Below are 25,877 nucleotides of genomic sequence, written 5' to 3'. Positions count from 1 at the left end.
GAGGTGTAATTAGAGGGCACATTGGTTAGGATGATATCTAAGAGGGTGCCAGAGTTTGCGGCTTTGGGATTGTACCTGGTGGGTTCATTAATAATTTGTGTGAGATTGAGGGCATCAAGCTTGGATTGTAGAATGGCTGGGGTGTTAAGCATGTCCCAGTTTAGGTCGCCTAGTAGCACGAGCTCTGAAGATAGATGGGGGGCAATCAGTTCACATATGGTGTCCAGAGCACAGCTAGGGGCCGAGGGGGGTCTATAGCAGGCGGCAACGGTGAGAGACTTGTTTTTGGAGAGATGGATTTTTAGAAGTAGAAGTTCAAATTGTTTGGGTACAGACCTGGATAGCAGGACAGAACTCTGCAGGCTATCTCTGCAGTAGATTGCAACACCGCCCCCTTTGGTCGTTCTATCTTGTCTGAAAACGTTGTAGTTAGGGATGATGATTTCACAGTTTTTGGTGGACTTCCTAAGCCAAGATTCAGACACAGCTAGGACATCCGGGTTGGCAGAGTGTGCTAAAGCAGTGAATAAAACAAACTTAGGGAGGAGGCTTCTAATGTTAACATGCATGAAACCAAGGCTATTACGGTTACAGAAGTCATCAAAAGAGAGCGCCTGGGGAGTAGGAGTGGAGCCAGGCACTGCAGGGCCTGGATTCACCTCTACAACCCCAGAGGAGCAGAGAAGAATAAGTATGAGGGTACGGCTAAAAGCTATAAGAATTGGTCGTCTGTGACGTCCAGAATAGAGAGAAAAAGGAGCAGGTTTCTGGGGGCGATAAAATAGCTTCAAGGTATAATGTACAGACAAAGGTATGGTGGGATGTGAGTACAGAGGAGGTAAACCTAGGCATTTAGTGATTATGAGAGAGATATTGTCGCTAGAAACATCATTGAAACCAGAAGATGTCATAGCATGTGTGGGTGGAGGAACTGAGAGGTTGGATAAGGTATAATGAGCAGGGCTAGAGGCTCTACAGTGAAATAAGCCAATAAACACTAACCAGAACAGCAATGGACAAGGCATATTGACATTAAGGAGAGGCATGCTTAGCCGAGTGATCAGAGGGTCCAGTGAGATTCAGACAGCTAGCCGGGCCATAGGTAGCAAGCTGGTGGAAGATGGGAGGGAGGTCTGTTTTTAGCCACCTCGTGCGTTTCCGTCTGTGGGTTAGTGGGGTTCCGTGTGGAAGGGGGGACCTGTCCAAGTTGGCAAAATAGTTAGTTTTAGTGGCCCAAGAAAAGTGTCCGATAGACCTATTCAGATCGCAGCCGAAAAGACAGCTAACGATTAGCCGGCCGCAGATGGGCGATCAGGTTACGTCGCGACGGAGGGGCCAGTTGGATAACTCCCTCGGGCAGATAACGTCGGTGGTCCAGTCGTGAAGACCCGATGGGGCTCCGCATCGGCAGTAAAACGGGTCAGGATAGGTGAGTTGTAGCCCAGGAGACACTTCAGCTGGCTAGCTCAGGAACAGCCCACGAGTGGCTGACGGAACTCCTCAGCTGGCTAGCTGGCCAGCTCCGCAATAATGTGTGTTAATTCCGTTACCGACGTTGCCAATAGTCACTCAGGTAGCAGCTAGTTAGCTGCAAGATCCAGGTGTAAATGTCCAGAGCCTGCGGTAGAAATCGGGGAAAGGAGAGAGAATAGGTCCGATATGCTCTGGTCTGAGTCGCGCTGTACAAAAACTGGTGATAGCTTTTCGAGCTAATGGACAGCTGAGGACGGCTAACTGTGGCTAGCTGAACTTCAACGTTAGCCAGTGAAAATGGCTAACCTCTGGCTAGCTTCTGTTGTGGAATTCAGATGAGGTAAATAATACTTTTTTTTTTTTTTTTTTTTAATTGGTGAGGCGGGTTGCCGGAGAGTGCTTTGTGGTTGAGTATTTGAATAAAAAAATGTAAAAAGATAAGTGAAGAAAAAAATATGTAAATATATATATACACGAGACACGACAGGACGTCTGAACTGCTACGCCATCTTGGGATACATGAATGATGGCTGTTGAGCAAGTTGAGCAGACTTAACATGTTGGACTGTAAATTGTCATAGTCAAGGCATATTGATTCAATTGTTGTAAAGATGGTGAGAGGTCTGTCTGTGATAAAGAGATTATTTTTTACTTTTGCCTGAATATATGGTCAGGTCTTGCAATGAAAAACATTGGAAAGCTGCAGCTGGTCCAGAACAGAACTGTGTGTCTTGCCCTTCACTGTAATCAGAGGGCTAATGTCAACAATATGCCTTTCAAACTCTCTTGGCTCGAAGTATAGAAGAGACTGACTAAATTAAAACACTTCTCATTTTTGTAAGAAATATTAATGAGTTAAAAATTCCAATGGGTCTATTCATCCAGCTAACATACAGCTCTGATAGACATACAGTTGAAGTTGTAAGTTTACATACACCTTAGCCAAATACATTTAAAGTCAGTTTTTCACAATTCCTGACATTTAATTCTAGTAAAAATTCCCTGTTTTAGGTCACTTAGCATCACTGCTTTATTTTAAGAATGTGAAATGTCAGAATAATAGTAGAGTGAGAGATTTATTTCAGCTTTCATTTCTTTCATCACATTCCCAGGGGGTCAGAAGTTTACATACACTCAATTAGTATTTGGTAGGATTGCCTTTAAATTGTTTAACTTGGGTCAAATGTTTCAGGTAGCCTTCCACAAGCTTCCCACAATAAGTTGGGTGAATTTTGTCCCATTCCTCCTGACAGAGCTGGTGTAACTGAGTCAGGTTTGTAGGCCTCCTTGCTCACACACGCTTTTTCAGTTCTGCCCACAAATGTTCTATAGGATTGAGGTCAGGGCTTTGTGATGGCCGCTCCAATACCTTGACTGTGTTGTCCTTAAGCCATTTTGCCACAACTTTGGAAGTATGCTTGGGGTCATTGCCCATTTGGAAGATCCATTTGCGACCAAGCTTTAACTTCCTGACTGATGTCTTGAGATGTTGCTTCAATATATCCACAACATTTTCCTTCCTCATGATGCAATCTATTTTGTGAAGTGGACCAGTCCCTTCTGCATCAAAGCACCCCCACAACAAGATGCTGCCAACCCATTGCTTCACAGTTGGGATGGTGTTCTTCGGCTTTCAAGCCTCCCCCTTTTTCCTCCAAACATAACAATGGTCATTATGGCCAAACAGTTCTATTTTTGTTTCATCAGACCAGAGGACATTTCTCCAGAAAGTACGATCTTTGTCTTCATGTGCAGTTGCAAACCGTAGTCTGGCTTTTTTATGGTTTTGGAGCAGTGGCTTCTTCCTTGCTGAGCGGCCTTTCAGGTTATGTCGATATAGGACTCATTTTACTGTGGATATAGATACTTTTGTACCTGTTTCCTCCAGCATCATCACAAGGTCCTTTGCTGTTGTTCTGGGATTGATTTTCACTTTTCGCACCAAAGTACGTTCATCTCTAGGAGACAGAACGCGTCTCCTTCCTGAGCGGTTGACGGCTGCATGGTCCCATGGTGTTTATACTTGCGTACTATTGTTTGTACAGATGAATGTGGTACCTTCAGGTGTTTGGAAATTGCTCCCAAGGATGAACCAGACTTGCAGAGGTCTACAATTTTTTTTTTTTAGGTCTTGGCTGATTTCTTTAGATTTTCCCATGATGTCAAGCAAAGAGGCACTGAGTTTGAAGGTAGGTCTTGAAATACATCCACAGGTACACCTCCAATTGACTCAAATTATGTCAATTAGCCTATCAGAAGCTTCTAATGCCATGACATCATTTTCTGGAATTTTCCAAGCTGTTTAAAGGTACCGTCAACTTAGTGTATGTACACTTCTGACCCACTGGAATTGTGATACAATGAATTATAAATGAAATAATCTGTCTGTAAACAATTGTTGGAAAAATACTTGTCATGCACAAAGTAGGTGTCCTAACCGACTTGCCAAAACTATAGTTTGTTAACAAGAAATGTGTGGAGTGGTTTGAGTAAGGGCCACCCTCTTATTAGAGAATGATTGTGATTGGCCATTGACATCAAATGGCAGACAAACAGAGGGGACTACTTGAGTAATGAGATCACACAGAGCAAGACACATGCACGAACACAGACAGCCATACGCTCAAAGGACCAACATCAGTGAGTGGATTTGGGAGGAGGAGTGGTTCTGGTGATGAAGTGAAGGAGGATATATTTATTTTGAGGCACACAGATGGTCCGATGGCAGATCCCATAGTACACCACAAGTGTGTGTGTCTGTGTTTACCTTCTAGGCTTTTAATCTATTTTATTTGCAGTAAGTTGGAAATCTTCCATTGGGAGCTTTTGTTCTGTCCAGAGCAGAGATTAATGTACAGCTGTGCAGAGTTGGTACCCAGTCTCCTCAAATAAATGATGTGTTTGTGTACAATGTGTGTGTGGTAAGTAAAAAAAAAAAAAAAAGGTATATAACACCTTTGAATGATAAAGGTAAAGCTTGAAATCTCTCACTCCCCAATTATCAGACTCCTCTGTTTCTCTCTATCCGTCTCTCATATGCACATTTGCACACACACCTGCACACGCACATTTTTCTCTCCTCCAAACACAAGGAGAAGACGTCAAACGTCAAAATGTAATTTAAGTCCTTCTGGATTTGCCTGACAAACAATATGCAGAACAACATGCTGCTACTAGTTTGTTCCTCTACTGTGACTGTGTCATCATGAAAGGATGAACAGAAGGACATCCATTTGCCTAGAGATTCATTCTGTTAGGTTCTATTATTAGAGTCAGAACTCGACGGACACTGTAAAAGCTTAAACCAAGTTTATTCTTCCCAGAGGGTCAGTACAGCTGCATTAGACAAAGACATGGTTTCACCCGTGGTAGTATACATACCCCACTTTGGGTGGAATCTCCTCCTCAGCTAAACATTGCATATTTTTTGCTAGGCAGGGAGCTGAGTGATATGGCCCTTAAATGGTTCCTCCCCTTATCAGTACTGCCACATGTGACCGTTTTCCCTGCACTCAGCCCCTCCCAAGCTTCATTATGGCACCGCTCATGTCTCTTTTATAACTAATGATTAATAATAGTTAAAGCTCAGAAACCAAACCTATCAATTCAATCAAAGCCACACTGTGGTGTTTACAGTAGTGTCGGCTACAGTATGAGATTGTTCTGTGTTCTGAGAGGAGGAAAGAGAGATGAATTAAGGAAGTCAGAGAGAGAGTTAATAAATAAAATGTGTGTTTTGTGCCATGTCACTCACTATAAGGTTGTGCCGGGCAGAATAGAAACGAAAATGAAATCCTAAAAAACATCAAGCTACCATTCTAAGGCGAGAAAAATACACACTCATTTTTCTGTGTATGTCAGGTTTGTTTGTGTTTAGTGTATGCTTGTGTCTGAAGGAGAGAGATATACAGTAGAATACAAAATAAGGGCAGGAATTTTTTGAATTCTTAGGTGGCACAGCTTCTGCTGAGATCTTCTGTGTGTGTGTGTGTGTGTGTGTGTGTGTGTGTGTGTGTGTGTGTGTGTGTGTGTGTGTGTGTGTGTGTGTGTGTGTGTGTGTGTGTGCATATGAACATTACATCTTCATCTTCAACAGTCTGAGTGTGGGTCAGGGTCAGGGATTACCTCCTGGGGGTTAAGACAGATGGGAATAAACCATCACTGTAATTAACAGGCTGTGTCATACTATGATAATGAACCATGACTGTAAGCCCATGTGATCCAGCTGGTTTGTTTCTACATGAGCTACAACCCAGAGAGGTTTTACTCTGCTTATACCATGACTAGCTGTCACTCTGATTCCCAGAAAATACTTTGACCTTCCTGTTGGAACAGTCATTAGGGTGGCACTGACCAGTGATTGACATGAAGTAGCAGCTAACCCTGATCCACAATCAACACAGAGAAATCTAAAATGTTCCTTGCTTGTACTTCTCCTTAATAGTGTTTAAGATATTTTCTCCAATGAAGTCAGCTACAGTGGAAGGAAAACTGACTAGCATAAGTACTTCAGTGGATGTGCCCACCATGATATGATGGTGACTTTTCATTTGAGATGCCCACCCGACATTGTTTTTGAACATTTGGTAGTAAATAAACAGTCTTTTACCACAGTAATTCAATGTAAACTACCTATTTCTGACCATATGTGACAGACCTTAAAGAGCGGAAAACAAAGTTCCAACCTTATTTCCTGTCTGTACAATGACAGATTGAGAGAGAAGAGATGGAGGAGCAGTACCTCATTATAAACACAGAACAACAGGCTCTAAGCCATCCGATAAATCCCTGTTGAAAACCATTGTGAAATACAGTATGTGGAATCAGTCACTATAGGATTAAAATAAATCGGTCTCCCCACGCCAGGATACCCACCCTATCCAATCCTATCCTTGCACCCAGCTCTTTAGGGTTCGGTACATTGGTTGACAACTTGATCTTTTTCCTATTTTTATTTTTCTGTCTCTTAATTTTATTGTTCTTGATCTTTATCAATAGTAACCACTCAGCCATACAACTGGCCACATTAAGAATGTTAATTTAAATCAGTCAAAGGTGTTTATGAAGCCCTTTTTACATCAGCAGATGTCACAAAGTGCTTATACAGAAACCCAGCCTAAACCCCTAAAGAGCAAGCAATGCAGAAGCACGGTGGCTAGGAAAAACTGCCTAGAAAGGCAGAAACCTACAGTCGTGGCCAAAAGTTCTGAGAATGACACAAATATTAATTTTCACAAAATCTGCTGCCTCAGTTTGTATGATGGCAATTTGCATATACTCCAGAATGTTATGAAGAGTGATCAGATGAATTGTAATGAATTGCAAAGTCCCTCTTTGCCATGCAAATGAACTGAATCCCCAAAAAACATTTCCACTGCATTTCAGCCCTGCCACAAAAGGACCAGCTGACATCATGTCAGTGATTCTCTCATTAACACAGGTATGAGTGTTGACGAGGACAAGGCTGGAGATCACTATGTCATGCTGATTGAGTTCGAATAACAGACTGGAAGCTTCAAAAGGAGGGTGGTGCTTGGAATCATTGTTCTTCCTCTGTCAACCAAGGTTACCTGCAAGGAAACACGTGCCGTCATCATTGCTTTACACAAAAAGGGCTTCACAGGCAAGGATATTGCTGCCAGTAAGATTGCACCTAAATCAACCATTTATCGGATCATCAAGAACTTCAAGGAGAGCGGTTCAGTTGTTGTGAAGAAGGCTTCAGGGCGCCCAAGAAAGTCCAGCAAGTGCCAGGACCGTCTCCTAAAGTTGATTCAGCTGCGGGATTGGGGCACCACCAGTACAGAGCTTGCTCAGGAATGGCACAGGCAGGTGTGAGTGCATCTGCACACACAGTGAGGCGAAGACTTTTGGAGGATGGCCTGGTTTCAAGAAGGGCAGCAAAGAAGCCACTTCTCTCCAGGAAAAACATCAGAGACAGACTGATATTCTGCAAAAGGTACAGGGATTGGGACTGCTGAGGACTGGGGTAAAGTCATTTTCTTTGATGAATCCCCTTTCCGATTGTTTGGGGCATCCGGAAAAAGCTTGTCCGGAGAAGACAAGGTGAGCACTACCATTAGTCCTGTGCCATGCCAACAGTAAAGCATCCTGAGACCATTCATGTGTGGGGTTGCTTCTCAGCCAAGGGAGTGGGCTCACTCACAATTTTGCCTAAGAACATAACCATGAATAAAGAATGGTACCAACACATCCTACGAGAGCAACTTCTCCCAACCATCCAAGAACAGTTTGGTGACGAACAATGTCTTTTCCAGCATGATGGAGCACCTTGCCATAAGGCAAAAGTGATAACTAAGTGGCTCGGGGAACAAAACATCGATATTTTGGGTCCATGGCCAGGAAACTCCCCAGACCTTAATCCCATTGAGAACTTGTGGTCAATCCTCAAGAGGCGGGTGGACAAACAAAAACCCACAAATTCTGAGAAACTCCAAGCATTGATTATGCAAGAATGGGCTGCCATCAGTCAGGATGTGGCCCAGATGTTAATTGACAGCATGCTAATTAACTTGCCAGTTGACTCTTTGCATCAACTTCATGTAATTGTCAGTAAAAGCCTTTGACACTTATGAAATGCTTGTAATTATACTTCAGTATTCCATAGTAACATCTGACAAAAATATCTAAAGACACTGAAGCAGCAAACTTTGTGGAAATTAATATTTGTGTCATTCTCAAAACTTTTGGCCACGACTGTATCTCTCTACAGTCGTGGCCACTCCTCTGTCTGTGCCGAGTGGGGGTTGGGGTGGGGGGTTAGAGATGAAAACAGCAGGTCCTGGTAGCACGCCCGGTGAACATGTCAGGATTCCATAGCCGCAGGCAGAACAGTTGAAACTAGAGCAGCAGCATGACCAAGTGGACTGGGGACAGCCAAGAGTCATCAGGCCAGGTAGTCCTGAGGCATGGTCCAAGGGCTCAGGCCCTCCGGGAGGGGAGGGAGAGAGAGAGAATAAGAGGGAGCATACTTAAGTTCACGCAGGACACCAGATAAGATATGAGATTTTCACCAGATATAACAGACTGACCCTAGCCCCCCAGCACATAGACTATTGCAGCATAGATACTGGAGGTTGAGGCAGGGGGGGTTGGGAGACACTGTGGCCCCGTCCGATGATACCCCCAGAGAGGGCCAACCAGGCAGGATATAACCCCACCCACTTTGCCAAAGCACAGCCCACACCACTAGAGGGATATCACCAGACCACCAACTTACTACCCTGAGACAAGGCTGAGTATAGCCCACGAAGATCTCTTCTACCACACGAGCCAGATGGGGTGCAAGACCGGACAGGAAGATCACATCAGTGTCTCAACCCACTCAAGTCGAGGATAGCGCAAAAAATATCCTGGCATAACGTGACGCACCCGTCCTAGGGACGGTATGGAAGAGCACTAGTAAGCCAGTGACTCAGCCCCCGTAATAGGGTCAGAGGCAGAGATTCTAGTGGAGAGAGGGGAGTTGGCCAGGCAGAGACAACAAGGTTGGTTCGTCATTCCAGTTCCTTGCCGTTCACCTTCGCACCCCTGGGCCAGACTACACTCAATCACAGGACTTACTGAAGAAATTAGTCTTCAGTAAAGACTTAAAGGTCACATGGATAGGCAGACCATTCCATAAAAATGTAGCTCTATAGGAGAAAGCCCTGCCTCTACCTGTTTGCTAAAAAATTCTAGGGACAATAAGGAGACCTGAATTTTGTGACCATAGCGTACGTGTAGGTATGTATGGCAGGACCAAAATCGGAAAGATAGGTAGGAGGAAGTCCATGTAATGTAGGTTAGCAGTAAAACCTTGGAATCAGCCCTAGCTTTCACAGGAAGCCAGTGTAGAGAGGCTGGCACTGGAGTCTAGCAGCCATGTTTAGCACTAACTGAAGTTTATCCAGGTAGCCGGAGAGTAGAGCATTGCAGTAGTCTAGTCTAGAAGTGACAAAAGCATGGATTAGCATAATTTTTGGACAAAAGGTTTCTGATTTTTGCATTGTTACGAAGATAGAGAAATGCTGCCATTGAAATATTCTTGATATGTTGGTCAAAAGAGAGATCAGGGTCTAGAATAACGCTGAGGTCCTTCACAGTTTTATTTGAGACGATTGGACAACCATCAAGATGAATTGTCAGATAAAACAGCAGATATCTTTGTTTTTTGGGACCTAGAACTAGCATCTCTGTTTTGTTCGAGTTTAAAAGTAAAACATTTGCCGCCATCCACTTCCTTATGTCTGAAACACAGACAACCAGGGAAGGCAATTTTGGGGCTTCACCATGTTTAATCGAAATGTACAGCTGTGTGTCGTCCTCATAGCAGTGAAAGTTAACATTGTGTTTCCGAATGACATCACCAAGAGGTAGAATATATAGTGAAAACGGAACCTTGAGGAACACCGAAACTTACAATTAATTTGTCAGAGGACAACCCATCCACAGAGACGAACTGATATCATTCCGACAGATAAGATCTAAAGCAGGCAAGAACTTGTCCGCGTAGGCCAATTTGGGTTTCCAATCTCTCCAAAAGAATGCGGTGATCAATGGTGTCAAAAGCGACACTAAGGTCTAGGAGCACGAGGACAGATGCAGAGCCTTGGTCTGATGCCATTACAGGTCATTTACCACCTTCACGAGTGCAGTCTCATGATGAGGTCTAAAACCAGAGTAAAGCGTTTCATATATGTTCTTTCCCTGTACAGACACTATGTCAGTATGTTGATTTCAATTCTCTTATGACTAATGAAGAATTTGTTTTATTATTTCACTGTCCGTCCGTCCATCTGTTTGTCTGTCCGTCTCTCTCTCTCTCATCTAGAGATCCCTCTTTGTGTCGCTATATCGCTCTCTGAACTCTGCTGCTAGTGGCTGTTTGTGTGGAAAACATACAGGTTTGTGTTTGTGGTTGCGTGAATGTGTTTTAGCAATTGATTTCCCACCATCTTAGTACCAAATGACACTCTCACAGCCTGTCTATTTGGTCAAAACAAAAGTAATAAGGGGAAAGCAATCTGGATAAAGCTTTACCCATCACTGTCTGCTCAGTCTATCCGCGCCTGTGCACGAGCATGTGTGTTGCCAGCTGAGATATTCAGCCAAGAGTTTGTATTCTCAGAGGATTTGTTCTGTCCAGTTACTGGCACACTCTTATTAATTCAAAAGGCTGTTGCAGTGCTGAGTAAGAGTCTTGAACACAAGCAGCATTGAACTGAAGTAAATTATTCATGCCCTTGTAGAAATACATTCTTACTTGAATCAATCACAAAAATCCCAAAAGCTGATTTTAATTCCCTTACCATAGATGGTGTGTGTTTGTGTGTGCACGTGTGTTTGTTTGTGTCCATGATTGATAGCACTCCTAGTGTCTTTTCCACTGGAACCACAAACACTTACTGAGTGATTTACTGCCATTACAATCAGGCGAAGAGGACAGAGAAAGAGAGAGAGTGTGTGTGTGAGAGAGAGAGAGAGCGAGAGAAAGAGGGAGAGAAAATGAGGCAGAGAGAGAGGAGGTAGAGGGATTGAGAGAGGGAGTGAGAGAGGGAGAGAGGATTTTGGTTAGCTTGAGAATAATAATTGCATGATTTATCATTCTATGGTATGTATGTATGTAATATAGTAGAATATTATGAACCGACACTGAATCGTAGGAGCTAACTACTAGCTATGTAAAAGTTGGATGGAAGAACACCCAGTGCTGCTTACCTAAGATGCCATCATCACACAGTTCTTTGTAGGTGTCCGCTATGATTTCCTTGGTGTCGGAAAAAAGTTGCTTTCAGAACAATTATTTTTGACACAATTGTACCTCCATAGCATATAACAATTTGCCTGTGAATAACCACACCTTCATACAAACTTGCTACTGTATGCAGAATTCTTCAAGCACAACCGAAGATGCTGCCATATCTTGCCAGCACGCCAACAAGCGAGCCACTCAGGCGTAGAATGATGATGCGTGGAAGAGGGAAAGGAACGAGATGGGAACAACAACAACTTGTTGGAGAGGGGGGCTAATAGCTGAACAATAGACTATTCAACCTTTACTAAAGAATAGTCTTATAGCCGAGCTAGGTGTGAAACCCCCCTCCTATCACAGACCAGATTTGCCCTAACGACCAAGGGGTAGCTTGCTGCCCAATGTAATAAAGTAATGACTTTTAAAATAAGTTACCTTACACGTTATGTTGGCTGACAATTTGTTAGCTACGCTGTCCTTATGAACCACATAGCATATCATTACAGCAGTATGTACCAGTATGTTAGCTAGCTACCTAATGTTAGTAGTTATACATCAAACTTTCCAGTATATTAACTATAGGCTATCTAACTACCCAACGTTTATTGACTTGAATATTCCCGTCATTCTTAGCTTAGCTAAATGATACAGTCGTTGTGCGTTCTCAAAGGACATTTGGGTGCTTTCGTAAATTCACTCTGGCTATCTACACCGATTTCAGAGCACTCTCATCTGAGTGTACCAGAGCGCAGAATAATTAATTTCCGAGAACTCAACACCAGTTGAATATGCCCAGTGTCAGTAAATGTTGGCAAAAAAGCGAAATTAAATTGTTTCCAGCAGCACAGTTACATTCACCAATGCTCTAGTTAACACGAAAACTGCCTTACCAGCTCTGCTAGAGCGAGTAAAATGGTCAGAGTGGTCTCGTGTGTCTGGAAGTAGCTAGCAAGCTAGCAGATGTTAGCTTGGGTGCTTGACTACCGTTGTAAGGTTAGAACACTCAAATCAACCCTACTTCTCAGCCTGAACATCCAGTGTGCACTCCGAGAGCGAAACGGTCTGAATTTACAAACTGACAATCTGACAACGCTCTGAATTTATGAGCGTCACGTACAGCGCCATATTTTCTGTTCCATCCTAAACCCAGAGGGTTTTTCATTTTTCATGGAATAGAAACACCATAATATTAATCAAATTAATTAAGCAAGTACCAGTCAAAAGTTTGTACACACCGACTCATTCCACGATTTTTTTTCTTTTCACTATTTTCTACGTTGTAAAATAATAGTGAAGACATCACAACTATGAAATAACACCAGTCTCCCACGTGCCCCAAATTCTGTAGTACAGACATGGCCTGCTCTCCCTTATGTAAGGAATTAGGCACTTTCCCATGTTTACTACAGTATGTATTGTAGACAGCACAGTAGCCTAATAAACAAACACATTTCGTTAATAAAATAGTGATAACAAATACTCTTTCAAAATGCAGATGTTGATTTAGTTATGGATCCTTAACAAATTACTATGGGAATAAATATCACTGATTTACAGAAATATTGGAACAAAGTTGTCTAATGAAGGCAAACAATTTAGAATCCTCCAATCCTGTAGCCAACTCCTGACCGTCACGTTGTACAGCGCCATATTTTCCATTCCATCCTAACGGAAACCCTGAGGGTTTCGTTTTTCGTTATTCTCTGAATAGAAACAACATAATATTAATCAAATTAATTAAGCCAAATTTCTTAAAATCAATCCCATATACTATGTTCTTACAAAAAAGGTTTTAAATTCTCTGGTAATACCAATACGGAATACTATCAAATGTTTTTCAAAGATGCCCTCTGGTGGTCAAACTAGCAATAACTTGCAGTAACAGAAACAATGGCTGACAATTAAATGACGTGCCACAGAATGCTGCGGCAGCACACAAGGTGTGCCGCAGTATGGCACAACTTTTAAAGGAGGAATCACTGTATACTAATGAAGGATGTAAGAGTGAACTGCCTCCCATGCCAGCAGCAGTTTAGAAGAGGCAGTCAGTGTAGTTTTGAACAGTACAGTGGTGTTGGTGTGTATGTTTATTACAGTGTAATAGAGTGAGAGAGAGTGCACCAACCAAGGATTCACAAAATGGGTCAAACACCAAATTGAGACTCTGCATGCAGAATTCTGCAAAAATATCCTCTGTGTACAACGTAAAACACCAAATAATGCATGCAGAGCAGAATTAGGCCGATAACCGCTAATTATCAAAATCAAGAAAAGAGTTGTTAAATTATACAATCACCAAAAAGGAAGCGATTCCCAAACCTTCCATAACAAAGCCATCACCTACAGAGCGATGAACCTCTGAAAGAGTCCCTTAAAAGTTCTTATGGGCAGGTGGGACGGTAGCGTCCCACCTGGCCAACATCCGGTGAAATTGCAGAGCGCTTCCAAACACTACTGCCAAAAAGGGAGCCACCTAGAAAAACTACAATTTCTGGCTCATTTTCCAAAAACCAGCCTGAAACCAGCCTGAAACTCTTTCTAAAGACTGTTGACATCTAGTGGACGCCCTATGAACTGCAATCTGGGAGGACTTCGCCTTATAATAAATGTGACAGCCATTGAAAATATTGGTAGGCTGAATTTTTTGGGGGGGGATGGTTTGTCCTCGGGGTTTCGCCTGCCATATCAGTTCTGTTATACTCACAGACATTATTTTAACAGTTTTACAAACTTTAGAGTAAATCTACCAATTATATGCATATCCTAGCTTCTGGGCCTGAGTAACAGGCAGTTTACTTTGGGCACGCTTTTCATCCGGACGTGAAAATATTGCCCCCTACCCAAGAGAGGCTAAGCAAGCTGGTCCTGGGGCTCTGTTCCAAAACACAAACATACCCCACAGAGCCCTAGGACTGCAACACAATAAGACCCAACCAAATCATGAGAAAACGAAAAGATAATTACACATTCGAAAGAATTAACAAAAAAAAATGCAAACTAAACCGCTCTTTGGCCCTAAACAGAGAGTACACAGTGGCATAATACCTGACCACTGTGACTGACCCAAAATTAAGGAAATCTTTGACTATGAACAGATTCAGTGAGCGTAGCCTTGCTATTGAGAAAGGCCACCATAGGCAGACCTGGCTTTCAAGAGAAGACACTCTATGTGCTCACTGCCCACAAAATTTGGTGGAAACTGAGCAGCACTTCCTAATCTCCTGCCAAATGTATGACCCTATTAGAGACACACATTTCCCTCAGATTACACAGACCCGCAAAGAATCTGAAAACAAATCCTATTTTGATAAACTCTCATATCTATTGGGTGAAATACCATAGTGTGCCATCACAGTTACAAGATTTGTGACCTGTTGCCACAAGAAAAGGGCAACCAGTGAAGAACAAACACTATTGTAAATACAAACCATGTTTATGTTTATTTATTTTCCCCTTTTGTGCTTTAACTATTAGCACATCGTCTCAACACTGTATATAGCCATACTATTCCTCTGGAACTTTTGTAAGTGTAAAGTTTACTGTAAATGTTGTATTGTTTATTTCACTTTTGTTTATTATCTATTTCACTTGCTTTGACAATGTAAACATATGTTTCCCATGCCAATAAAGCCCCTTGAATTGAATTGAGTGTAATAGATGCATAATAAGAACAATGTGCTTCTGGCACAGCCTGTGTGTGTGTGTGTGTGTGTGTGTGTGTGTGTGTGTGTGTGTGTGTGTGTGTGTGTGTGTGTGTGTGTGTGTGTGTGTGTGTGTGTGTGTGTGTGTGTGGTGTGTGTGTGTGTGTGTGTGTGGTGTGTGTGTGTGTGCGTGTATGTGTGCTTGTGTGTGTCAGAGAGAAAAACAGACAGATAGAGAGACACTGCTGAAACAAAAACAATTGAAACAGTATTTGGTAATTAAACAATCAAATCAAAAATAGCGAAAGTTGGTTATCCCTATTAATCAAACGCTCTAAAAAAACGAAGGAGTAAAGGGAGGGGGGGTTCATGCGCGATGAGCGACTGCGGTGCCTGCACCAGCAGTGTCCAATCTTCCGAGAGTGAGAGAGTCTCTCTGAATGGCTGAACCTACAAATGAAACAGAACTTTTAGTTTCATGTTTCTCAAAACAAGGCTATACCCATCTACACAAAGAAGCAATATTTACATGGGCTTCATCACTTCGTGGGATTTTTGTTGAACAAGTAGCCAGTTTTGGATAATGATGATTTCCGTTAATTTTTTTTCATTATTTGAGATGACAGGGATTCGGAATCGGTGATTAATCAATCGCTCGATCGATCAATGACATTGTATATGTCTATATTTAGAGCTTTAAACAAAAACACGTAGCAGTGTCTTATCAGCGGCGAGATAGTGTCAATTGCATTCTACGAGGAAAGTTGTGGTTTGTAGAAGTCGATTATAACGTTTTACCCTGATAAACATAAAGGAGGCGGGTATGTAAGGAAGAAAGCAAGGAACGAAGAAAAGCTTTGTAGCCTATTAACAGCAAGCCATCCTGTGAGGAAACTGAGCGGAGGAGGAGATGTACATATGTGAGTTTAGACTGGGTGTGGGTGTGTGTGCCATCTGTCTGTCAGCCTCTTTCTTCGTGTGGTTGTTTTGCTGGTCGGTCTCTGATTGCGTGTGTGTTGTGTTTGCGCGCTCGCGCCTGCATACGTTTGTGTATCCATTTCCTTTTCCTTTTCATCAGCAATGGATGCTCAGTTGACAGACATTAGTCAGAGGCGCATGATGCCCACATCAGCTCGTGGTACAAAACCGGGTGATTCAGTGCGCAAGCGGCCCAGTGATGCTGAAGTGACCACACACACTCTGTAAAACACCAGTAGCAGCTGCGCCGCTGATGGTCCTCGCGTTTCAGAGTGTGTGTCCTTTTTATTCTTTATCCCTCAAACTCTCTCTCTCTCTTTCTCTCCTGATTTACTCTCTATGCCCTATTCAACCCCATCCAGTCTGGGTAGCTCTCTTTCTGATAGAGGAAGGCTTTGCATTGGCACAGAAAACCAAAGGTGGGTGTGATCTCATTTGTATGGCAGAAATGTGTTCTGTTTAGGGTGAATGTTTGTTTTAATTCACTGAACAAAAATATCAATGCAACATGTAAAGTGTTGCTCCCATGTTTCATGAGCTGAAATAAAAGATCCCAGAAATGTTCCATACGCACAAAAATCTTATTTCTCACAAATTCTGGGCATGTGGTGGTTCATTTCTTTACTATGAAATGAGGAGAGACAAACTTATCACACAAGTCAGAGTTATACTTAAACTAAATCTTTAATAGTGAGAGCTTTGCAATAGCAACGGCTTGTCGACGAATCACCGTTTCTAATGATCCGTTGAGAGCGGCAACACAAAGGCAACTGAGATCTTTAATAGGAAAGATAGACCCCTTTCAACCTACATGACGAACAACAGATATATAGAATGGGTCACAAGGTTAAGATCTGTATGAAAGATACCTATAATACATAGTAGACAGTATCTGCTGTGTCAACAGTTTTCATTGTATAGACCAGTGTCTGGCGCTCCTACTCCTAACTGGAACCACCTCTCTCTGGTACCATATAGAACAGAAACATTAACTCATGCTCTGGAATGCTCTTTAGGTTTTATCACCCAAAAGACATCGTAAATCTCCTCTGTCAGTGTTACCTCCCAGAGGCCCATCCTCAGTAGAACACACACACACAAAAGCTATAAGAATACTCTATTCTGTCGAATAAAACAACCATTAGATGCAATAAAAGTATTAAAACATAATCTTGCAATTTCTCTCACAGGCACAAATGTGTTTACATCCCTGGTAGTGAGCATTTTTTATTTGCCAACATAATCCATCCACCTGACAGGTGTGGCATATCAAGAAGCTGATTAAACAGCATGATCATTATACAGGTGCACCTTGTGCTAGGGACAATGAAAGGCCACTCTAAAATGTGCAGTTTTGTCACACAACACAATTCCACAGATGTCTCAAATTTTGAGGGAGTGTGCAATTAGCATGCTGACTACAGGAATGTCCATCATATTTTTGTTCAGTATATTTTATATCTGAAATGTCACAGAAACTCAGTTGTGATTGGTTGAGTATGTGATGTCTTTCAAGGAACACATACGTTAATTCATGTGTGTTCATTTCAAGTTTGGAAATCAAACTAAGACAGTGCTTTTGGAGTCACCCCCATTATATATAAGTACCCTCATAATCAAGCTGTTTCTGCACCTGAATAATATCAGTGACATCACTGTACTAATAAATGTTTACTTCCTGGTGTGTGGTGTGTGATTGTTTTTTCCATGGCATCCGTAGACTCTCAGAATGTGGGTAAGATTTCCCAGAATGCCCGACAGTGTGGCACCTGGATCAGAAACATCAACGGGGGGCAGTTCAGCTCTCCAAACTACCCTAAAATCTACCCTCCCAACAAAGAGTGCCTCTACATACTGGAAGGTAACACACACACACGCACACATGCACGCGTGCGCACGCACGCGCACACACATGGATTAAAACTCTTAAATATCTTGACACAGAGCGTCATATTTGGGCCCTTTCTACCTTGGCCAAATAGTGACACCTACTCTCCTTCCCCTCCCAGCCCTGCCCCGTCAAAGGATCGAGCTTCTGTTTGATGACATCTTTTACATTGAGCCATCCTTTGAGTGTCGTTTTGACCACATCGAGGTGAGAGATGGTCCATTCAGTTTCTCTCCTCTGATCAACCGCTTCTGTGGCTCCTCCAGCCCAGGCCTGGTGCTCTCCAGCGGACGATTCATCTGGATCCGCTTCTCCAGTGATGAGGAGCTGGAGGGACTGGGCTTCAGGGTCCAGTACACCTTTACCGCAGGTAATTTACCTAAGCCACAGCTAATGAACCACAACACACCTTTTATGCAGGTAATACACTTCTATACTTACCTTTACCGCAAGTAATTTACCTGAACCACAGCTAATGAACCACAACACACACTTTTACTGCAGGGGGTGGCTAACTCAATCCAACATAATACATCTAGGCATCAGGGTCCAGTACATATTATCTGCAAGTAATTTCCCTCAACCACAGTTAGCACTTTACTGTAGGTAACATATCTTAGGAGCAAACATTGACTTTAGCTTTTTTATTTTTTTCAGACCCAGAGTTTCACCTCCACGTGGGAGGAATATTAAATCCTATTCCAGGTAACTTATCAACACTTTAACCCCTTCTTCAACTCGATAACAATAATATAATACTTTATTTAACTGGATTTAACAAGATCATATGTGTTTCTTCACCCCACCCTATCACCTCTCTTTCTCCCTGTCCCCCCCCCCCCCCTATCTGTCAGACTGTCAGTTTGAGCTAAGTGGAGCTGATGGTATGATCCGGTCCGGTCAGGTGGAGGAGGAGGACAAAGTCAAACCTGACCAGGCGGTCGACTGTATCTGGACCATACGAGCTCCGCCCAACTTCAAGGTCTATTACACCTCTATGACATGTCTCAACTCTCTATATCTAAATATCTATATCTAAAAATCTATATCTAAATATCTATATCTACCCTCTTTAACACCTCCCTCCCCTCCCTCTATCCATCTGTTTCTCTCTCCCTTTTTTCTTGGTCAGATCTACCTGCGGTTTCTGGAGTATCAGCTGGAGAATTCGAACGAGTGTAAGAAGAACTTTGTGGCCGTGTACGATGGCAGCAGTGCCATAGAGGACCTCAAGGTAGGAGTTGGAATGAGAACTCATTCACTGACTCACTCGCTCACTCACTACTATGCAGTAATGCATATCATTCCCACATTGTATGCATTCATAATAAAACTAGAGAAGAGTTAGCACCAATCAATATTAACTACTTATCGGAAAAAAGCTTGTGCAGTGATACATGTGATAATGAGTTTATTGTTGTCATACTTTTTGTTTGTCATATCATCATGTTTTATCGTTTTAATTAATTGTTTATTTACTGTGACATCATGGTCGCTGCAGGCCAAGTTCTGCAGTACCGTTGCCACTGACGTAATGCTTGACAACGGGGTGGGCGTGGTCAGGATGTGGGCGGACGAAGGCAGCAGACTCAGCCGCTTTCGCATGCTCTTCACGTCTTTCGCAGACCGTGAGTCCATCACGTTCTTTCTGTTTTTCTCTTCACCCCTTTCTTTACCTGTTTGGCCTACCATGAGTCTATCAACCACTTACTTTACCTCTCTATCACTCTTTCTATCTCTCTCTCTTTCCCTCATAGGCTCACTCTTTCACTGAATCTGTTTTACGCTTCCCCTTTCCCGCTTTCATCATCTCATCCTTATCTACTGTGTCTCTCTCACTTTACCTCTTTGTACCTCTCCTGTATTTCTATTGCTCAGACTTACTTTTTTTAAATCACTTTCGTGATTTTTTTTACATGTACAGTATGTGGTACATTTTCACAACTCTTAAGCACAAAAATCAAAACAGATCATCAAAATGGCTCATGTTTCAAAACTCTAAGGACATTTTCAACTGACTGAGTACAACAAAAACATTCACAAAGTCACTTGTTCACTGCACCAAATCACTCTTTAAATGTAGATGCATATTCAATCTAAGTATTTGCTTTTCAAAATTCAATATTCACTTTACTTTTGATATACTTTTCTTGTCATTTGTTAACAATACAATTAATTATCACTTTATCAAACTACTTAAAACGGGTAACTACTGAGCCAAAATGATTTAGTGCCTAGTTAACGTATATAGTTTGACTGCTGAACTGCTGAACACTGTAAAATTCTATATTTCTACCTCAAAAATGAATCAATTTGACATCAATTTATGCTTGAAGGTTAAACCAAATCATATATGGATGTGGCTCAGGTGTATCAATGAAATTCAAATAATGAGTTGAATATATTGTTGGATATATTGTTGGATATATTGGAAAAAGTCACTATGTGATACCATTTGGAATTATAGTGTAGTATAAAATGCACTGCTGAAATTCCTGGGTTGTATAACAGTATATTCCACTCATTATCTGAATTTCATTGATACACTGTAAGCTGAGAAACAGGATACTGTATTAGTTGACAAGTCACGTAGAAATGTGATCTTGTACAATGTTCCATTAGGCAGAAATCAGTGGAGGCTGCTGAAAAGAGGACAGCCCTAATAATGTCTGGAACATAGTGTAATGGCTGGTATGGAGTAAATGGAATGATATAAAACACATGAAAACCAAAAGAAATGTGACACCATTCCATTTACTCCATTCCGGCCATTATTATGAGCCGTCCTCCCCTCAGCAGCCTCCACTGGCAGAAAGGGCTTACAAAACCGTGCTACGTTTTTACAGTAGCCGTCATTGTAAAATAAGAATTTGTTCTTAACTGACTTGCCTAGTTAAATAAAGGTTAAATAAAAATATAAAGTAGCCAACTGTTTAACAATACCCCTATTTTTGATGATTTGTCCTATGTACTATATGTACTGTATGGTGTATGTCAAATTATAATCAAATACTCTATGGAATATATTTACCATCTACTACTTGGTTCCATTCAGCACTGCAAAAATAACAGTTTTGCAATGTGTATCTTGTATTTTTTGCTTTTGGCTTTAATGGTAGTTAAAATAACTAAATGGTGAGCCTATCATTATCTAATGTATTGGTGACTGAATGAAATGTTCTCATGGTATTTCACAGAAAACATTTGCATGAATCACTGATGAATGATTTTGCATGAATGACTCAGTGTTGAAAGATGTGTGAAACCCCAACGAATGCACAATCAAACATTCTGAACATACAATAGGGGGCATTACAAATTCACCACATACTTGTGAAAATAGCACCGAAGTGAGTGTAAAAAACTGTAACATAATTGTATCCTCTTGTAGCTGAGACTTCACATAGCTGTTTCAGATTTTTTTTCTCTTACGCTTTAGGTTTACATAAACTATATATACAAAAGTATGTGGACACCCCTTCAAATGAGTGGATTCGGCTATTTCTGCCACACCCATTGCTGACAGGTGTATAAAATCGAGCACAAAGCCATGCAATCTCCATAGACAAACACTGGCAGTAAAATGGCCTTACTGAAGAGCTCAGTGACTTTCAGTGTGGCACAGTCATAGGATCACCTTTCAGTTCGTAAAATGTATGCCCTGCTAGAGCTGCCCTGGTCAAGTGTAAGTGCTGTTATTGTGAAGTGAAAATATCTAGAGGCAACAACTGCTCAGCCGCAAAATGGTAGGCCACACAAGCTCACAGAACGGGACTTCTGGGTGCTGAAGCACGTAGCGCATAAAAATTGTCTGTCCTCGGTTGCAACACTCACTACCAAGTTCCAAACCGCCTCTGGAGCAACGTTGGCACAAGAACTGTTCATTAGGAGTTTCATGAAATGGGTTTCCATGGCCAAGCAGCCGCACAAAAGCCTAAGATCATCATCTGCTGTGCCAAGCATCGGCTGGAGTGGTGTAAATCGTGCCGCCATTGGACTCTGGAGCAGTGGAAACGCGTTCTGGAGTGATGAATGACACTCAACTCATCCTGCAGATGGCAGGAGAACAGGAGAACTATACCTGCCCCAATCCATAGTGCCAACTGTAAAGTTTGGTGGAGGAGGAATAATGGTGTGGGGCTGTTTTTCATGGTTCTGGCTAGACTCCTTAGTTCCAGTGAAGGGAAATCTTAACGCTACAGCATACAATGACATTCTAGACAATTCTGTGCTTCCAACTTTGTGGAAACAATTTGGGGAAAGCCCTTTCCTGTTTCAGCATGACAGACAATACCCCTGTGCACAAAGCGAGGTCCATGCAGAAATGGTTTGTCGAGATCAGTGTGGAAAAACTTGAATGCCCATGATTTTGGAATTAGATGTTCGACGAGCAGGTGTCCACATACTTTTGGTCATGTAGTGTAGCATAACTGTGCTAGTATAGGTTACAACTAACATAATGGCTCATCATATCGATGAAATAAAAAATAATTTGTGTGTGTGTGCTGTGTGCGTGCGTGTGTGTGTTGCAGCCCCATGTTCAGGCGACATGTTCTTCTGCCACAGTAGCATGTGCATCAACAACTCTCTGGTGTGTAACGGGGTGCAGAACTGTGTCTTTCCCTGGGACGAGAGCAACTGTAAAGGTGAGACACATGTTATGTTATACTGTATTATATTTTCATAATATCATCTTCATATTTCACATCAAGAGGAAAAACACATTTTTGTTGGACGATTCCCGGAATCGGTAGGGAATGAGCAGGAAATCCAGAATCCTCCCACCAGGTTTTCTAAGAATTTTGCAAAAGTTAAGGAATTTTGGAACCCTAAGTCTCTCGTTCTCTGTCTCTCTGTAGAGAAGAAGCCTAAAGGTATATTCCATCACATTACTAAGACCCATGGGACAATTATAGGTGTGTCTACAGGACTCGTCCTCCTCCTCCTCATCATCTCCATACTGGTGCAGGTCAAACAGCCACGCAAGAAGGTGTGTAGCAACCAAATGTTGACAAATATTACAAATTATGTTTGACAGTCAATCGTCTGTGTGTGAATGAACAAAATTCATAAAATGAAGCACTGTACTATTCTACGAGTGGCATGGGTCTGGGTCGTCGAGAGAAATAAAGCGTCTATCAAGCTTGTGGGATCCTAACCCTTGTATGTTAACAGGTGGTGGCGCGGAAGAGTGCCCTTTTCAATCGAGCTGACTTCAAGGAAGTGTTTGAACCTCCGCACTACGAACTCTTCTCACTCAGAGAGAAGGTGGGTTTAACATCTAGACTTAATGATATATACCAAACCAAAATATAAAACGCAACATGCAAAAATGTCAACGATTTGTCTGAGTTACAGTTCATATAAGGAAATCAGTCAATTGAAATAAATTAAATCTATGGATTTCATGACTGGGCAGGGGTGCAGCCATGGGTGGGCCTGGAAGGGCATAGGCCCACCCACTGGGGAGCCAGGCTCTGCTAATCAGAATGAGTTTTTCCCCACAAAAGGGCTTTATTACAGACAGAAATACTCCTCAGCATCCCCCACCCCCCACACCCTCTCACGTGGTATGCGGTTGTGAGGTCGGTTGGACGTACCGCCAAATTCTCTAAAACGACGTTGGAGGCAGCTTATGGTAGAAAAATGAACATTCAATTGTCTGGCAAAAGCTCTGGTGGACATTCCTGCAGTCAGCATACCAATTACAATGATCATGCTGTTTAATCAGCTTCTTGACAGATTATATTGGCAAAGGAGAAATGCTCACTAATAGGAATGTAAACAAACGTTTGCACAAAATTTGAGAGAAATAAGCTTTTTGTACTTTTGGAACATTTCTTGGATTTTTTATTTCAGCTACATACATGTTGGGTTTATATTTTTGTTCAGTGTAGTTTATGCTACTGATGTTTTAATGTTGTATTTTACTTTGCTTTACTTCACTTAGTTTATAAATTAGTGATGATGATGATGATGATGATGGTGGTAAGGAGGATGATGACGATGATCACTGTATGAAGATGGTTATCATTATCTTTGTCATCCTAAGGAGTTGTCTACGGACATAGACCTACCAGAAGAACTCCAGTCTCTCAACGCTCTGAGACGTTCCTCCACCACTTCCCGCTGCATCCATGAGCACCACTGTGGCTCCCAGGCCTCCGCCAACCCCAGCCGACGTGCTTCCTCTGTGGGCATAGGATCCATGGAGCTGCCCCTCTTCCGGTGCGAGTTCACCCAGGGTCAGCCAGGCTCCCTACCCTCTCTGAGAGGCGTCAACAGCAGCCTGAGGAAGAAGAGCTGGCCTAGTATGAAACAGGTAGGACTGGTGGGAGGCGAGGGCCTGGTGGACCTGGTAAGGGGGAGGGAGGATAGGGTGATGGAAGAGGAGGAAGAAGAGGAGGTGGAAGGAGGGAGGTGTGATGTGTATGTACGCAGAGGGATGAGCATGAGATCCATCTGTGAGATGTCTCAGCAGAGATCGATGTCCATGGACTTCTGAGAGAGAATGAGGGGAGGAGGAAGGGGACAGAAAGGAGGATGTGGTGGAGGAAGGACAAACAATCAGTATCCCTTGACACATTTACTATGAAGGAAAATAGATTGGACCCCAACCCCTAACCTAGACACTCTCTCTGGTATCTCTGAAACTTCGACTATCCTGTTGCACTGGATCTGTGAGTTAAAGGCATCATCCGTAACTTCGATCACCGTTAAAAAGGCACCCTGACACTTTTTTGAAGGTGACAATCTGGTATGCAAACCACAAGTATGACAACCAAAAAAGAAGAGGAACAGGAACTCACTGATGTTTTTTTAAAGTTAATTATGTTTGTACTTCATGTTTTTGTGACAGGGAAAAGATCATTTATGGAGTGTGTCCTTAAAGTGGGCCTTCTTTAACAAATACTGTTCCAAGGCCGGAGACAGGCCATATAGTGTATATTTCAAATTTATTTCATGACATACCTCACTGTGTATTTTCCCCAAAAGGTTTTTTCCCTAAAGGTTTTTTCTCTCCATTTGTTGATTTTGTATTCATAGATTTAGAGCGGATAGTTGATTGAGAATTGTGTTACGGTTAGCACTGGATGATAATGATGAAGGATGCCTTGTATCATTGTGTTTTTGTTTTGATTGATTTTGTTTTGTTATCGAATAAATTAAAGAATGTAGCTCTTGGTGACTGGGGTGAGTTGAGCTGTGTGATGGTGAGTGAACCATGTGGCTGTGGTAGATGAGGATCAGAGTGAGTTGGCCGGGGTTTCGGTTGAACACTCTCCAACACCCACCCCTCTCTCTGCTGAGACAGCATGGTTTTATGAGGCTTCCTGTAATGGTCTGTCACACCACTACACAGGCAAGAAAACCCCTCTTGAAACCCTGACTAATACAACCAAGCAATATACAATCAACAAACAACCAAATGTACAAACAATATACATACTGTATACAGTGAGCTCCAAAAGTATTGGAACAGTGACACATTTTGTTGTTGTTTTGGATCTGTACTCCAACACTTTGGATTTGAAATGGTACAATGACTGTGTGGTTAAAGTGCAGTCTGTCAGCTTTAATTTGATGGTATTTTCATCCATATCGGGTGAACCGTTTAGAAATTACAGCACTTTTTGTACATAGTACCCACATTTTAGGGGACCAAAGGTATTGGGACAAATTCACCTATATGTGTATTAAAGTAGTCAAAAGTGTAGTATTTGGGCCCATATTCCTAGTGATTTTTGTGTCTGTAAAACCATTATTCACGATTCATTCAGGATTAGCCATAATCATCGTAGCATGCACATTAATGTAAAAGTGTTTAGAAATATATTCTGTTCTTATAGTGATTGTATCATTTCAAATCGAAAGTGCAGGAGTACAGAGCCAAAACAACAACAAATGTGTCAGTGTCCCAATACTTTTGTAGCTTGTCAGAACCACCCTATGGGCAGTGGTTGGTCGGCTGAGATTACTTCTCCAATCATATGGAGGAGTTTTAGAATAGATGGTCTGTATTTAGAAAATTGATGTGGATACCATTTACTTCCATTTTTAATCTCCCCCAATTGAATGCATTTACATTTGAGTTATTTAGTTATGAAGAGCTACAATAAGTGCATTACCTAACTCAACTAAG

At 42.1% G+C, this 25,877-nt stretch overlaps 1 protein-coding gene across 3 annotated transcripts; it reads left to right on the top strand.

Moving 5' to 3' along the window:
• The first annotated feature begins 15,214 nt into the window (after positions 1–15,214).
• neto2b (neuropilin (NRP) and tolloid (TLL)-like 2b) lies at positions 15,215–24,923 on the top strand. Of its 3 annotated transcripts, XM_029696466.1 has the most exons (12): positions 15,215–15,788; positions 16,209–16,265; positions 17,567–17,707; positions 17,856–18,104; positions 18,392–18,439; positions 18,589–18,716; positions 18,867–18,968; positions 19,236–19,362; positions 22,267–22,380; positions 22,594–22,724; positions 22,910–23,002; positions 23,787–24,923. In XM_029696466.1, exons 1-12 carry the CDS (start codon positions 15,779–15,781, stop codon positions 24,237–24,239), a joined length of 1,653 nt encoding a protein of 550 aa, XP_029552326.1. In that variant the 5' UTR covers positions 15,215–15,778; the 3' UTR covers positions 24,240–24,923. The 3 variants fall into 3 exon arrangements, with proteins under 3 accessions (XP_029552326.1, XP_029552327.1, XP_029552325.1); XM_029696467.1 differs by lacking the exon at positions 16,209–16,265; XM_029696465.1 differs by having other exon boundaries at positions 15,215–16,265.
• The last annotated feature ends 954 nt before the right edge of the window (positions 24,924–25,877 follow it).

Source organism: Salmo trutta, chromosome 17 (assembly GCF_901001165.1).
Source record: "Salmo trutta chromosome 17, fSalTru1.1, whole genome shotgun sequence".
NCBI classification, from domain to species: Eukaryota; Metazoa; Chordata; class Actinopteri; order Salmoniformes; family Salmonidae; genus Salmo; species Salmo trutta.
This window is presented reverse-complemented; position numbering and strand designations above follow the sequence as displayed.